The following is a 14,414-nucleotide window of genomic DNA, read 5'->3' as shown; positions in this document are numbered from 1 at the left end:
AGGGTTTCTGAGCCATAATAGTTTCCAGCATGGAATCAAAGACCTACACCTGTTCAGTGTCTCAGGACTTCTGACCCCAAACCGCTCCCTGGATTCCTGAGCTGCAAACTACAAGGTCCAATCTGCAATTATCAGATGTGCCAATGGCTCCTTGAGGCATTTCAAGCTCTAATTGCCTGGAGCTTGCTAACTGCAGCACCCTTTGTTTAGTCTCTTCACCTGCTGTAAGACACTTCCTCCCCCTGCAAACGCAGATCAGTTGAAATCAGAGAACCACCTTATCTCATCCTCCATGACAATGTAGTCTTTCAGTTTTAAAACTAATTTAGTTCTAATCCCCAAAACACAACATCTCTGGACTACTTTATAAGCAGTGTAGACCACATCTTCAGCTAAATAAGCCTACTTATGGCTCTTGCCTTATAGCTTTTAGCTCCTTAAAGCAACATGGCCCCAAGCATAGTAGACTCCAAGCTGCTGTACTTGCATTTACCCCCATTTCTACAATTAAAACTTAAAAGCTGAACATTACCTCAGCCATGATTAGCTATTTGCCAGAGTTGTGACCTCCTCCTTTCATTCTATTCCCCTTAATTATGCCCAAGTGGCACTGGATATTCAAGCCCTAATTTCCAGGTACAATGCAAGTTCCCAAATGTCAAACCTAAACTGTTCAAATCTGCTAAGCCCTGGTTAGAAATGTTAGTTTTTTGTATCAATCATATTGTATCAGTAATAGCTTTATAGCTATGCCTATGAACAATATGTTGCTTCAATGCTGCTGTCTCTGCACCCACAATTCTTCCCCTGAAGGATGACCAATCCTACACTGCTGTAAGCTGAAGATTTAAATGTTTGCACCACTGAAAGGACACCATGAATAGACTAAATTTAATAGCTTGTGCAACATGCCCAGTGACAAATGGTGTAAAGAATAGAGCATAGCAATGAAGAAGCTGCCCATGCTCTCCCTGCATTTCCTCCTTAGTCCACTTGCAGAAAGCACAGTTATGTCCTTTGCCATCCATGGAGCTGAGCTGTAATACATATTTTGCATTTCCAATCAGCAGTGAGGTTCACTGCTTCATCTGCCAGGATTTTCCTTACTCATTAAATCTTGTCCTTTTTGCAACTTCATAGAGGAAAGAAGAGAGGGGAGGGAAGAACAAAATAGAAGCTCTGGGCAGAAAATGAACATGAGAAAGGATGATATCTGCAGCATCATTCGTTTTATCACTTAATCTCTCAAAACCCATATAGTGGCACATTATTGTACAGGAGGCAGGCATTTAGCCCATTGAGTCCATGCCAGCTTGTGGAGCAGTGCAGTCTTATTATGGACTGGTCTCCTCTTTCCACTTTTTGTGTCTTTGCATTTGCTTTAATCCTCTTGCATTTGCAGCAGTTTACAGCTCTAATCAAACATGTCAAACCTGAATTGTTAACTGTCTGTCTTCACAGTTGCTGCCAGACCTGTTGAATACAGCATTTTGTTTATTCATGTGCTTTCACTTTTTAAGCTTTGTGGTGCCTTATGGAAGTCTATATAATGTGCTAGACAAGATTGCCTCAAGTTAAACTAGATTTGTTGGACATGATTTGCCTTAAGTCAGTAATTGCCACACAAGACAATTCAGCATTGCCAACTACTTTAGACCAATTAGCCTCTCCCTCTAGCCTTATCTCAACATCCTCTAGCCTAGGAAATATCAGCACAAGGAGCTGTTTCAAGGTGGTGCGTAAGGCTCAACCATCTCCAGCTATTTCAACAACTACCTTCACTTCATAAGCTGAAGTATTTGCTAGAGTCTTCATCCAGAAGTGCTGTGTGAATGACCCATCTAGGCCTCCTCTGCAGGTTACCAGCATCACTGCCAGTATGGTTCACTCCATATGATATACAGAAACAGCTGAAGGCACCAAATACTGCAAAGGCTGAACCCTGATGATATTTCAGCAATCGTACCAATGACTTATGCACCAGAACTTGCCACGCCTTCAGCCATGCTGTTACAGTAGCTGACAACACTGGCATCTACCCAATAATGTGGAAAACTACTCTGGTATGGCCTATGTACACAATGCAGGATAAATCCAACTCAACCAATTACTACCCCATCAGCCTGTTGATCAGCAAAGTGATGAAGGGGTCATCAGCAGCACTAAGCAGTGCTTGCTTTGTGATAACCTGCTTGCTGACACTCAATTCTGCCAGTGTCACTCAGCTCCTGACATTACAGCCTTGGTTCAAACATGGACAAATTAGTGACTGCCCTTGACATCAAGGCCACATTTGTATGGCATCGGAGCTTCCACAAAACTGGAGAGAACTCTACACTGGCAGAAGTCCTACTTGGTGCAAAGGAAGGAGTGATCGTCAAGTTCCAGGTCGTCACAGCAAGCCTTAAGGTTGTGTCCTAAACCCAACCAGCTTCAGCATTAATGACCTTCCTGCCATCATAAAGTCAAGTGTGGACGATTGCAGTGTTCAGCACCATTTCTGATGACTCAGATACTGAAGCAGACTCTGTCCAAATGTGACAAGACCTGAATAATATCAAGGCTTGGGCTGACAAGTGGCAAGTAACATTCATGTCACAAGTACCAGGCAATGACCACCTCCAACAGAGCATCTAACCACTCCTTGGCATTCACTGGCATTACTATCACTGACTCACCTGCTAGGGGAATTTCACAGTAATTTCAGTGCAGTGTTAACATAAGCCTTACTTGTGACACAAATAAATAAACCTTACTTAATCAACATCCTGGGGGTTACTTGATCTGGTTACAAGAGCAGGTATGAGGCTAGGGATCCTGTGACAAGTAACTTGTCACCTGACTCCAAACCACAAGTTGAGTGCAATGGTATGTTCTCCACTTGCCTGGCTGAGTGCAGCTCCAACAATACAAGAAGCTTGATACAATTCAGAACAAAGCAGCCTGTTTGGCACCCCATCTGCAATCATTCACTCCCTCCACTGAAAAGGCAGATTTTTGCCATCTACATGTGCTGTGGGAACTCACCAAGGTTCCTTAAACAGCATCTTTCAAACCCACAATCTCTACCATCCAGAAGAACATGATAGTAGATGCTTGGGAACACACCACTGCCTGCAAGTTCCCCTCCAAGCTTTACACTTTCCAACTTGGAACTATGTCACTGTTCGTTTTTTGCTGCCAGATCAAAATACTGGTGATACTTCCCCAAGAGACTACGTGTACCAACCAATACGTGAAATGCAGCAGTTCAAGAGGGCAGCTCACCATTAATTTGTGCTGGACAATAAATGCTGGCCTAGACACTGACACCCTCATTCCATGAACGAATTTAATAGAATTCTCATGCATGTGGCTCCTCCTAAAACATGTGGTCCTGAAGTTCCCACATTGCACATGATCTAAGAAAATTGCTCAATTCCTCCATTTTAGAAGAACCTAGTTGAATATTTTATACAATCCTTCTAGATGTATTGTATACTAATATTCTTAATACTTGATTAAAATGTTATTGGTTAATTTAACTGGTTATGTCTATTCCTAATTTAAACTGTTGTCTATTCTCTGCCAGCACCACTGGTGACTGTAGTCAGATTAGTTTCTCTGCTCTTCCTCCCACTTCCATTGTTGGTGTCCTGATCAGGTCTCAGTTCATGGACCTCTTTTTAAAATTACACTAACCTTATATTGCACCTCCTGCCTCAATGCATCATTACAAGCTTTTATTCAATTTCATCTGCCAGCAGTGCACCAGACTTTATCATAAGTTGCTTAAATTTGCTTTTGAAATTATACCTTTTAAATCAGAGTCCAGGTGATATACAAGTGGTGGCCTTGTACTGACCCCAGGTGGAGTATCACTATACTTCCCTCCAGCTGGAATAATCTTTCAGTGCTATTTTCTTATTGTCTTCTGCCACTGTCCTTTAACCTTGAGCTTTAATTGTGGCATTTTATCCAACTTCTGAAAGTCCATATTCACTATCTTCAACCTGTTATTTTAGTTGAATAACACAACCCAGTTTCCTTTAGCAAATCAGTGTTGATTTTAACTCTTCTCCCCAATACATTAAGTAGTGGTTATGGTTGTTGGGTTTATCTCTTACAGCCCTCTGACATCACACCCACCCAGAGCCTATCCTATTTCCATCCATCCTTCAAAGGATGTATTCCATCAGGAGTAGCTCTTTGCTTTGAGCATTGACAAAGTTTCTATTTATTGTGACACTTGCAGCATTGTCTTTTAGTCAGACCAGTGCAAAGCATTCAGTTTCTGAAGTCATGCCCTGTACCTCCACAAAGAATCCCATGTAGGACTGTAATCAAAAACAATCTTTTTATCCTTTAACTCATTAAAATATTTGTTTCCTTTTGTTGCCTAGTTGGTCTATTTTCAGCTATTATTCTCTTCTGCTTGATTTTTGCATGCAAATTTATTTTCATTTCTAGCGATATTTACATATAGCAAAAGGAAATAAATGAGTTCCGGAACACTGAGTGCAAAAGAACTTTTTGATCAGTATTTTCCCAACTGAATGAGAGCAATGTTCAATCCAATTCTGGAAATGGGGTATTTGCACAGATTTCAGTTGAAGAATGTAACAATTTCACTCCTTGTACATTTAGAAATTTACGATGGACCTGACATTTATCGTGAGTCTCTTCCTTCCTTTTCTCCAGTCATCCAACTTGCACTGCCACCTTCCCCATCTCTATGAAAATATTTGGTCTCCACCTGATTGGAGGCATCACCATTTACAGTTTAGTCTGATCTTTGATTTGAAGCTCACTGAAATCAGTCCTTCACATAGAACATATAACAGTACAGCACAATACAGGCCTTTTGCCCCTTGATGTTGTGCCAAGCTATGTCCAAACCCAAGATCAAGCTATCCCATTCCCTAATCATTCTAGTCTGCTCCATGTGCCTATCCAATAACTGCTTGAAAGTTCCTAAAGTGTCCGACTCCACTATCACAGCAGGCAGTGCATTCCACACCCCAACCACTGAGTAAAGAATCTACCTCAGATGTCCCTCATCTCCCACCATGAACCTTTGTAGTTATACCCCCTAGTAACAGCTACATCCACCTGAGGAAATAGTCTCTGCACGTCCTCTATCTATCCTCTTCATCTTGTAAATCTAAGCCCCAGCTCCCTTAACCTTCCTCATAAGACCTACCCTCCAAATCAGGCAGCATCCTGGTAAATCTGCTCTGCACTCTCCAGTGCTTCCACATGCTTCTTATGAGATGACCAGAACTGCACATAATATTCCAAAGGTGGTCTCACCAAGGTCCTGTATAGTTGCAGCATAACCCCACAGCTCTTAAACTCAATCCCCACTAATAAATGCTAACATGCTATAAGCTGCCTTCAAGGCTCTATCCACTTGAGTGGCAAGCTTCAAAGATCTATGGATATGAACCCCAAGATTGCTGTTCCTCCATATTCTTCAGAACCCTGCTGTTGACCTTGTAATCTGCTTTCAAGTTTGTCCTACCAAAATGAATCGCCTCTCACTTATCAGGGTTAAATGCTAACTGCCACTTTTCTGCCCAGTTCTGCATTTAATCAATGTCTCTTTGCAGCCTACAAGAGCCCTCCACCTTATCTACTAATCCACCAATCTTGGTGTCATCAGCAAATTTACTAACCAACCCTTCAATCCCCTTTTCCAAGTCATTGATACAAATCACATAGCAGAGGACCCAGCACTGATCCCTGTGATCTGCTGGTAACTGGCCTCCAGTCTGAATTTTCCTTCCACCACCACCCTCTGTCTTCTATAGACAGCCAGTTACTTATCCAATTGACCAAATTTGCTTCTATCCCACACCTCATTTTCTTCATGAGCCTACCATGGAGAACCTTAACAAAACGCCTTACTAAAATCCATGTATACAACATCAACTGCTGTACCTTTGTCTACACACTTAGTTACCACCTCAGAGTTTAATCAAATTTGTAATGCAGGACTTGCCCCACATGAAACCGTGCTGACTATCCCAGATTAAACTGCATATTTTCAAATGGTCATAAATACTATCAGGACCCTTTCCATTAATTCCACTAACATTAACATTATTGTACCTTTCCTTTTTCTATAACAACTTTAAACTTATTGCACATTGAAAGTGAAACATAGCATTATCAAATAAATTTCCAAATGTATAATAAAGTGAAATTGTTATATATTCCCTGATTTAAATCTATTCCATCTACCACATTGGATTTAACACTGCTGCTGTTTGGTTGGAAAACCACTGATCAAAGTTCTCTTGCACTCATTGTAGGAGCCATCGTTTATTTCTTTGTTGTTTTCCCAGGACCATACTGGAATAATTGAAGTTTTTGCATCAATATTCCTATCCATTTACATTGCAGATTATTGTATTTGTTGACTACTTTCAATTTTGTCCAGCTGTCAGTCAAATTGATAAACTGTTGCCCAGTTAGCCTGTTGTCTAACCTCATTACAATTTTATGCATTGGACTCATGGCTTCTGCAAATTCAATAACTTACTCTTATGCATGGCCTGGCTTTCAGATTGTGATTGTCAAAGTGTCATTGGACAGGTTTCCTTTCCAATCTGACTAAATTCAAGGCCACTATACAGTTTTTAATGGAAGAGGATGGAATTGTGGGATACCTGGTAAACATCCTGGAAATCATCTAATCCATGAAAACTGATGGTGCCTTAACTTGTCTACAAATTGTAGAATGGATCTCTAAAAGGAAGATAATGTCTTAAAATAGATCTTGCAAATGAAATGCCTTGTGACTGATCTTGTAGTTTCCCCCAATCCCTGTCTAAAAACTAAGTTGTGCTTCACCATTCATCGAGTTGTACAGTGAATGCAATGGATATCGATCTGCCCACAACGTTCTGAATAATGAAAATGTAAATCTCTCAATGACAATAAATTTGCATGCAAAAATTAGGAATATGTCAGGAGTACTTGAACACCAGGCTAGTAAAGGATGGTTCCAAAAGACAAATGTAGAAGGACATCTTGCCAAAAAATTCTAAATGCCAAACTAGCATGAGAATAAGAGAATCACACTTGTCTTTTTGGGCATGCTTCCAGCTACATTCATATGGCACTTAAGGGGAAAAAAAGAAAATGTGATTCTTACCAGTACAGGGAATGGGCAGGACCTATTTATACTGGGAAGCTGGTTGCTGAGTTCTAGGGGCACCATTACACAGGTCTCCCAATCTCAAAGCACTTTGTACAAGTGTATACAGTGCACTGGGAGATCTCACTTTGCCACTCAAAAACAAAAACCACCACTGATCTTAAGCTGTAAGATTGCCCCTGTACTTTTCAAAAATCTATTCAATTCACGATCACTGTGCACTGTCATTGCTATAATATACTTTGTCTGCACATTCTGTCAGGCTTCAGTTTGGTGGTCCCAAGCAACAAGTCAGTTGTTTTTTGCCTTCGCAAGCAGTTGTATATATTGCAGTCTTGACTTGAGTCAATGACCCCAATTGATATTTAGATCTGGCACAACATGACTGTCCTGCAATCAAACCTTTCAGTCATCTTGGACTTGCCGGGTGGCTTGCATTTCAGCCCAAAAATGTTGTCCTTAAAATCTTTGCAGGAGCTAACTTTGTATTATTTACAACAAACACCTGTTCAGAATTAATTTTTCCAGTTACTTATCCAATGAAATATCAAGTTGAAGAGGCAGCTTTTTATTGCTGAGCACTTGCTAATCAAGTTTTCAGAAACAAGGGATTGCATGGAAAACATTTGACCATGTGCTTCAATGTTCCTTTAACTTGCTTGTGACACTTCTCTCAAGACTTCCAAGTTACATTAACATGTTTGGTCTTGCCAATAACCTTAATTCATGTTTTTACTATATTGTGGATAGAGATGATTTTTACAGTTTGAGTGGCATCAGTAAAGATTAACAGTAATTCTGTACATAATCTGCTGGGATAAAGGTGAAGCTGAGAATTTCTGCATATGGTCTTGATTCCAACTGCCCACCCTTGTATTGATGGTTGCCATTTCCTTCAGATTTATGGAGTTTATATGAAAAATACCTGAATTGTGGAAATGCCACTTTTTTTGCTAACCTCCTTTCTCTCTCCTTATAGTTCGCACTGGCCAATAGGAGTGTCAGGTAACAAATGCATGCACAAACTGTACATTTGAACTTCTCTCCTGTTTTCTGAATTTAAAAGTTTGAGAATGGAAGGGTTTTGCATTGCTTTTGGTAAACCTCATGATTGATTTTTGCTTGGGTTCTAGTTGTATACCTCAAATCAATAGAAACAGGAACTTTATTCATAGCAAGATGGAGTCCTGGAAGCAACTTAGTTTTAAAGTTTAATAATTAGAAGGCACTACTGGGCTGCCTAATATTTGCTGTTTGCAAAGCTGGATCTTTACCAGCTGAGACATTCAGTAATTTCTGACAAGTCATGCAAGAACTCCTGAAGAGCAACAGATCTGCTCTTTGGGTGGTCCAGATGTTTGGCAGCGTAATCTAATCTTTCAGGAATGAAATTAAACTTTTCCACATTGAAAAAAACAAGTTTGGAACTTCTGTGATTGGAAGTCATTTTTAAATGGAGGTTGATGGATTTTTGTTAGCAAAAGGTATTGAAGGATACAAGGATTATGGCTGATCTGTGATCTTGAATTGTAGCACAGGCTTGAGAGGTGAAAAGTGGCACTTCCTCCATTGGTGATCAGCATAGTGATTTATTCTGATTCTCTTTCATTTCTTTAATGAATTCTTTCCACTGTCAGGATTCTTGCCTAAATTAGCTTTCCTTTGTCTCAATTATCATTGGGAAAGTAGTAGGTTAACTGGGTTGTAAGCAGACTGAAGTCAATTACTTGTACAGAGATGACCAGATCTTGCTTCTGTAGTTTCCATATAACAAAATAGCAGCCAGGGCTATACATTTTAAGGCATGAGCTAAATGGCTGCATTTTTACTATTAAACCTATTGAGATGCCATTAATTTGCTCGTTGCGATTGAGGCTGTAAAAGGCCCAGAGTTGGCTTCTCTCTTGCTCCTTTTTTTTTGCAGCTGCCAACAATGTGACTTCTGCACACTAAATATATTGTAGTTAATGATGAAGGGCTATAAATCATTTGAGAATTTTCCTTGATCTAAATGATAGATGGAACAAGTTATTTATTGAGGATGACAATTTGGTAGATATGACATGAGAATTGTGAAATCCTTCTATAGGAGGATATCTGCTGGCTTGTGGACAGAGGTGCCAAATGCAGTTCAATAGGGAAAGAAATGATTTAAATCAGGATGACTAGGGACACTAGTGCAATATAAGCAGCCAGAAAAATTCAAACCTGAATCCTTGAATTTTATCTCCCTGTATGAAGTACAAAATGTGAGAATACTGAATTGTGTTGTGGAATATTGGCTTCTGACTATACTAAGTCTATAAAATCAATAGAAAAGATGCAGTGCAACTTCACTAGCATGTTACAGGTTTAAAGAGACTTGAGGCCTAAGAAATTGGCATAAGCTGAAAATGTTGAGGAATGAGTTGGAGACTCTGATCAGGTGGTTACAAATGGGCACAAATTGAAGATGCAGTTGAGAAATGTTCACAAAGCTGGGTTGAAATGTTTAATTTCAGACGACCAGTGCAGAAAAGTTAGTACCTGAAAACACAACATGATCACAATTTTAGGACCAAAATTCTGTTTAGACTAATGCCAAAATCTGCATCCAGAGAACTGCAAATTTAATGCAGCATGGTTGGTTACTAAGCTGCAGTACAAATTATACAATAACTTCAATTTAATTAATGTGATCTTAGATGTCCACCAAACGGTGGAATAGGATGAACTTCATTGAGGGTATTAGTCAAAAATTTGACTTATCTATGCAATCCAAACACTGCTTGTGGGTTACCTGCAGCAATGTACTTCACCAGCCAGCTGTTACAGCAACAACCTTCCCTCCACATAAGGTCCAGGCCAGGGCTGATTCTATATTTGTAAACTAAATCAGCAGCTATTCCACACTCCAAGAGTAACAAGACTTGGCAGAATTTGTACTATTTCTGACTAGCCTGCTAGACAATCAGTCAGTAAAAGGTTCACCAATTGCTAGCAGTAATAGCTTTCATGTCACCTTTGATCAAAACTGCACCAACCACAGCATCACCATGTTGACAACACTCAAAGCCCCTTCACTAACCTCAAGACTGGAGAGTGATGAAACACTAACCATTCAGCTGGATGGATACAGCTTCAACAATAAATATCAAGGGATGAGGAGATTGCTTGATGGATATCCAAGTGACAGATATCACATGTAGCCGCTGTGTATGTACAACCTAGAAGGTACACAGCCACAGTTTGCAAAGCTCAATTTAACACCCCAAAATTCAGTCTCCAAGGTAAGCAACAGGATCAGGGAATGCTACCTGCAAAATCTTGTCCAATTTGCACACCAACTGAACATACTACTGTTCCTTAGTCAAAATCCAGGAATTCCCTCATTGTAGGAGTGCCATTAAGGTAAAAACTAGTGGTTCAAGGAAAGGCACACCTAATGGGCACCAGAAATAGGCAATAAATGTAAATTTGCCAACATCCTCATTCCTGAGAGTAAAATTCTAAGTGCAACCAACAGAAGTTTCTCTGCACTATTGTTTAGTTCCCTGGTGTAGAATGAATCTTCCAGTATTTGGTCACGGTAAACACAGCACATTAGGTTTATGCTCACTTTACTCTATCAAATAACCCTGCCAGCATAAATCTTTTTTTCCCTTTGTGTTCATCTAGTGTTGCCTTAATGCATCCATTAGTTGCTTCAACATGTGCTAGCAGATTCCACATTCAAACCACTCACTGACTAAAATGTCTCCAGAATTTCCTGTTGGATTTATTAGTGATCTTGTACTTATGGTCCCACACAAGCAAGCTCAAGGGGTCACTTATTCTATTTCCAAAAAAGTCACCTTGCTGTCTTCCAAAACAGACTTGGTCGTTATCACAATGCTGTTTTTGAAAGGAGGGACTTGCTGTATGAAAATTGGCTGCCTTTTTGTGACTAAATGGCCAATGAATGCTTTTTATGTAAAGTGCTTGGGATATCTTATTGTCCTGAAAGACACTATGTAAACTTTTTTGTGAATTCTAATTCTCCAGTCTTTGAGAACATATGCTAATATGGTGCCTACAACTTTCTAATTTGGCAAAATGGGGGAAAAATGCAGAAGACCATCTTTAAAAAAATCCTAACTTGGGGGTGGGGGGGGAAGAATCTAGATTTTTGGGAAAAATGATTAACAATATGTACACTGTTATCATTGACAGTTACTTGAATGTTTCCTATTATCTGGCTCAGTCAAGCTAAGAACATAACCAGGAGCAGGAGTAGGCCATTTGACCCCTTGAGCCTGCTCTGCATTTAAGATCATGCCGATCTTTTCATGGACTCAGTTCCACTTACCTGTCCACTCATAATCCTTAATTCCTTTACTGTTAAAATGTATCTATCCTTGCCTTAAAATAATTAATGACAAAGTGTTGATTGTCCTTTTGTTTCAGTTGCTTTTGAGTGTTGACCTACATCATAGCACTGTTTATAAACTTGTTGGCTACAAAAAGCTGCCAGATACTAACTCCATCTATCCCTGTTGGGAGATGGTGAGGAGCTTCTAACTTCTCCAACCTAGAAACTAATGTTGCTGGTGGATAATCACTTGACATATCTCAGCAACATCTTCTGTTTTCCTATTTTAATAGAAGGATTAACCTACTTTATGTATTGGTGTTCCCTTAAGGCACAAGTTGTTAAGTCACTGCCTGCAATTTCTGATTGAAGACAAACCCTTCAAAAGGAGTAGAATGAGAAGAATTGATTGCCAGAACATTATTTGTTCTGTAATAGGTCCAGTTGGTTATAACACTGGCATGTTACTTGGACCAATTTGGATGTTGTGGCAGCATCACAATTTTTGTGGGATGTGGGTGTTGCTTTTTGGGTCAACATTTGCCTGTTCCTAAATGGCCTTAAACTGAATAGCTTGCTCTGTCATTTCAGAGGACATTTTAGTATCAACCACATTGCTGTGGGCCAGACCAGGTAAGGATAGATTTCCTTCCCTGAAGGACATTAGTAAACCAGATTTAGTTTTTACAACAATGGTTTCATGGCCATTTGCCTTTTAATTCTATATTGAATTTAAATTTCACCATCTGTTGTGTTGGGATTTGAACCTGGGTCCCTAGAGCATTTTTGGATTACTGGACCAGTGGCAATATCACTGCCACCACCTCCCCATAAATATTGGGTCAAGTACTCTAAATTTGACAGAGTTCACTTCACTTGTGTTTAATGACCTTTTATCTCATTGAAGTGAATGAACCTCTTGATGCATTGAACAGTCTACTGATTCCATTGCTGTGCTGCTATATATTCTCTTTGCAATGTTGTGTCAATCTGGCAAAGAAAATGGATTGACATTATTTTCATTCCTTTGTGTCTAGCTAATGTTTCACCAATGATCTATCAATTTTCAGTTCAACCTCTATTATATTCAAAGGTAATTTCTGCTGGGAAAATAGTTGGGGAGTTCTTGTTGCTCCTCCTGATGAGGATTTAGCTCATTGTTATAATAGAGGAGAGGGATCTTGGTGTTAGTATATCAGGGATGCAAGTGTTAGCAGATTGATCCAGATAAAGCAGGAAGTAGGTGCAAGGTAGGTAAACCCTGTTAATGCTTGTTTTCACTGATCAGTGTGTTGGAGGTTGTGGAGCAGGTCACATGCCTACTGATCATATGTTGCAACTCATTCACACTGGATTGTCTTTAACAGAAAAATTGGCATGTGAACCACTGGATAAAAATCACTAGTAACAGTTGAACTTGTCAGAATGGAAGCAGAAAGATGTGTAATGCTGCCTGCCTTGATTGTTGTTTCATTATACCATTACTCTTCCAACCATTACATGCAAATATCAACATTGTCCTCCCTTCAATCCCTGGGTCTAGTGGGTGAAAAATGGTGGAGGGCCGGAGATTGTTGATATAGCCTGAAATAAGACAGTTCTCTAGATATCTCTAATATCAAATAAACTAAATGCTGCTGCACTCTGAAGTGATACAGGCTTTGTTGCTAATCAAACCCCTTCCAAATCTCTTGTAATGGTAAGTTCCCTCAGCCATGGAGCCTGGCCTGTGTACTAGGTGTAATCTTGGCCCAGTGAATAGGATTAAAGATCCAACACTATGAAGGTTAAATCTAGCCTGATAGCAGATCAAAATACTTGGTGTCCTGGACAAATTCAAGTTTGATAGTTTTATTCAGCTGAGACTGAAGTGCCTGTCCCTCCTGCCAGCATCCATATGCTGTTGGTGTATTAACGGATGCCACAAGGGAAAAGGAAGCTCCACATGCCTGCAGTCAGCCCAATTCTAAATCTTGTGCATTGTCTACTTTTACATTTGCATGTTGATTTCAATCATAACTTTCATAATTGTATATTTATTAAATTGAATTTTGCATATTTCCTGTGTCAAGGGACAATGCTGTAGTTTCTTGTTCTAACAGTTGTGCTTTTGTTTTAGGCAATAGTGAAACTGAAAATCAAGTTGTGACCCAGGGAATGAAGGAACAGTCTACACCCAGCCCAGTAATGCCTGCTGAACCATTTCGACCCAGAAAAGTCCCACCAGGTGGTGTCTCCAGCCTTGTTCTGGGATAAACCCACCATTTACTATGAGTTGCAGATTGATAAATGTTAATTTTATTGTGAACTGCAAAGTTTGAGCCCTATTGTTTTTGGACTAGCACTTTACATTTCACTGTTTCATTGGTGCCTGCTCCATTTTCTACAACTGCGCCAAACAGGCCTGCTGGGAAAGGCATGAAAGTGATTCCCCCTGTGATGTGGTTATTGAGTGTTTGTGTATTTCATGTGACTTCAGCCTAAATTCTGGCATTTTGAACTTTGTATTGGGGTATATTGGAATGATTTGTGATGCAAATAAAAATGGTTCTCCCATTGAGACTTTTGACTATGTTGAGTAATTAAAATGTGGATATGCTGGTGTTGGACTGGGGTAAACACAGTAAAAAGTCTGACAACACCAGGTTTTAGTCCAACTGATTTATTTGATAGTAAACTCACTAGCTTGAGGGGATTCCCTCTTCTTCACCTGATTCTTATTCTTCAAATAAATCGGTTGGACTAAAACCTGGTGTTGTCAGACTTTTTATTGTGTAATTAAAACAGACCACAAAGATTGCAAGAAGGAAGCAGAATAGAGTTGAAAACAGTTGGAAATCACAGGAATTGGAAAGCAACCAAAAAATTTTCTCTCAGCTGTGGATGAGCAAACATTTTCTCTATTTAAATACTGGAAAGACTTCATGTTTGGCCTTGAGC

General features: G+C 39.7%; 1 protein-coding gene across 2 annotated transcripts in view; it reads left to right on the top strand.

The window, feature by feature from the left end:
* jpt1b (Jupiter microtubule associated homolog 1b) overlaps positions 1-14,034 on the top strand; it is a 31,962-nt gene extending 17,928 nt beyond the window's left edge. For both annotated transcript variants that reach the window (XM_080208978.1, XM_080208976.1), the window contains exon 5: positions 13,594-14,034. In XM_080208978.1, coding sequence (XP_080065104.1) covers positions 13,594-13,730 — 137 coding nt within the window. In that variant the 3' untranslated portion in view covers positions 13,731-14,034. The remainder of the gene's footprint in view (positions 1-13,593) is intronic.
* The last annotated feature ends 380 nt before the right edge of the window (positions 14,035-14,414 follow it).

This window comes from Carcharhinus amblyrhynchos, chromosome 21, assembly GCF_965287045.1.
Source record: "Carcharhinus amblyrhynchos chromosome 21, sCarAmb.v2.hapA, whole genome shotgun sequence".
In the NCBI taxonomy this organism is placed as follows: domain Eukaryota; kingdom Metazoa; phylum Chordata; class Chondrichthyes; order Carcharhiniformes; family Carcharhinidae; genus Carcharhinus; species Carcharhinus amblyrhynchos.
Note: the sequence above shows the minus strand (reverse complement) of the source record. Positions and strands in the feature narration are given on the sequence as shown.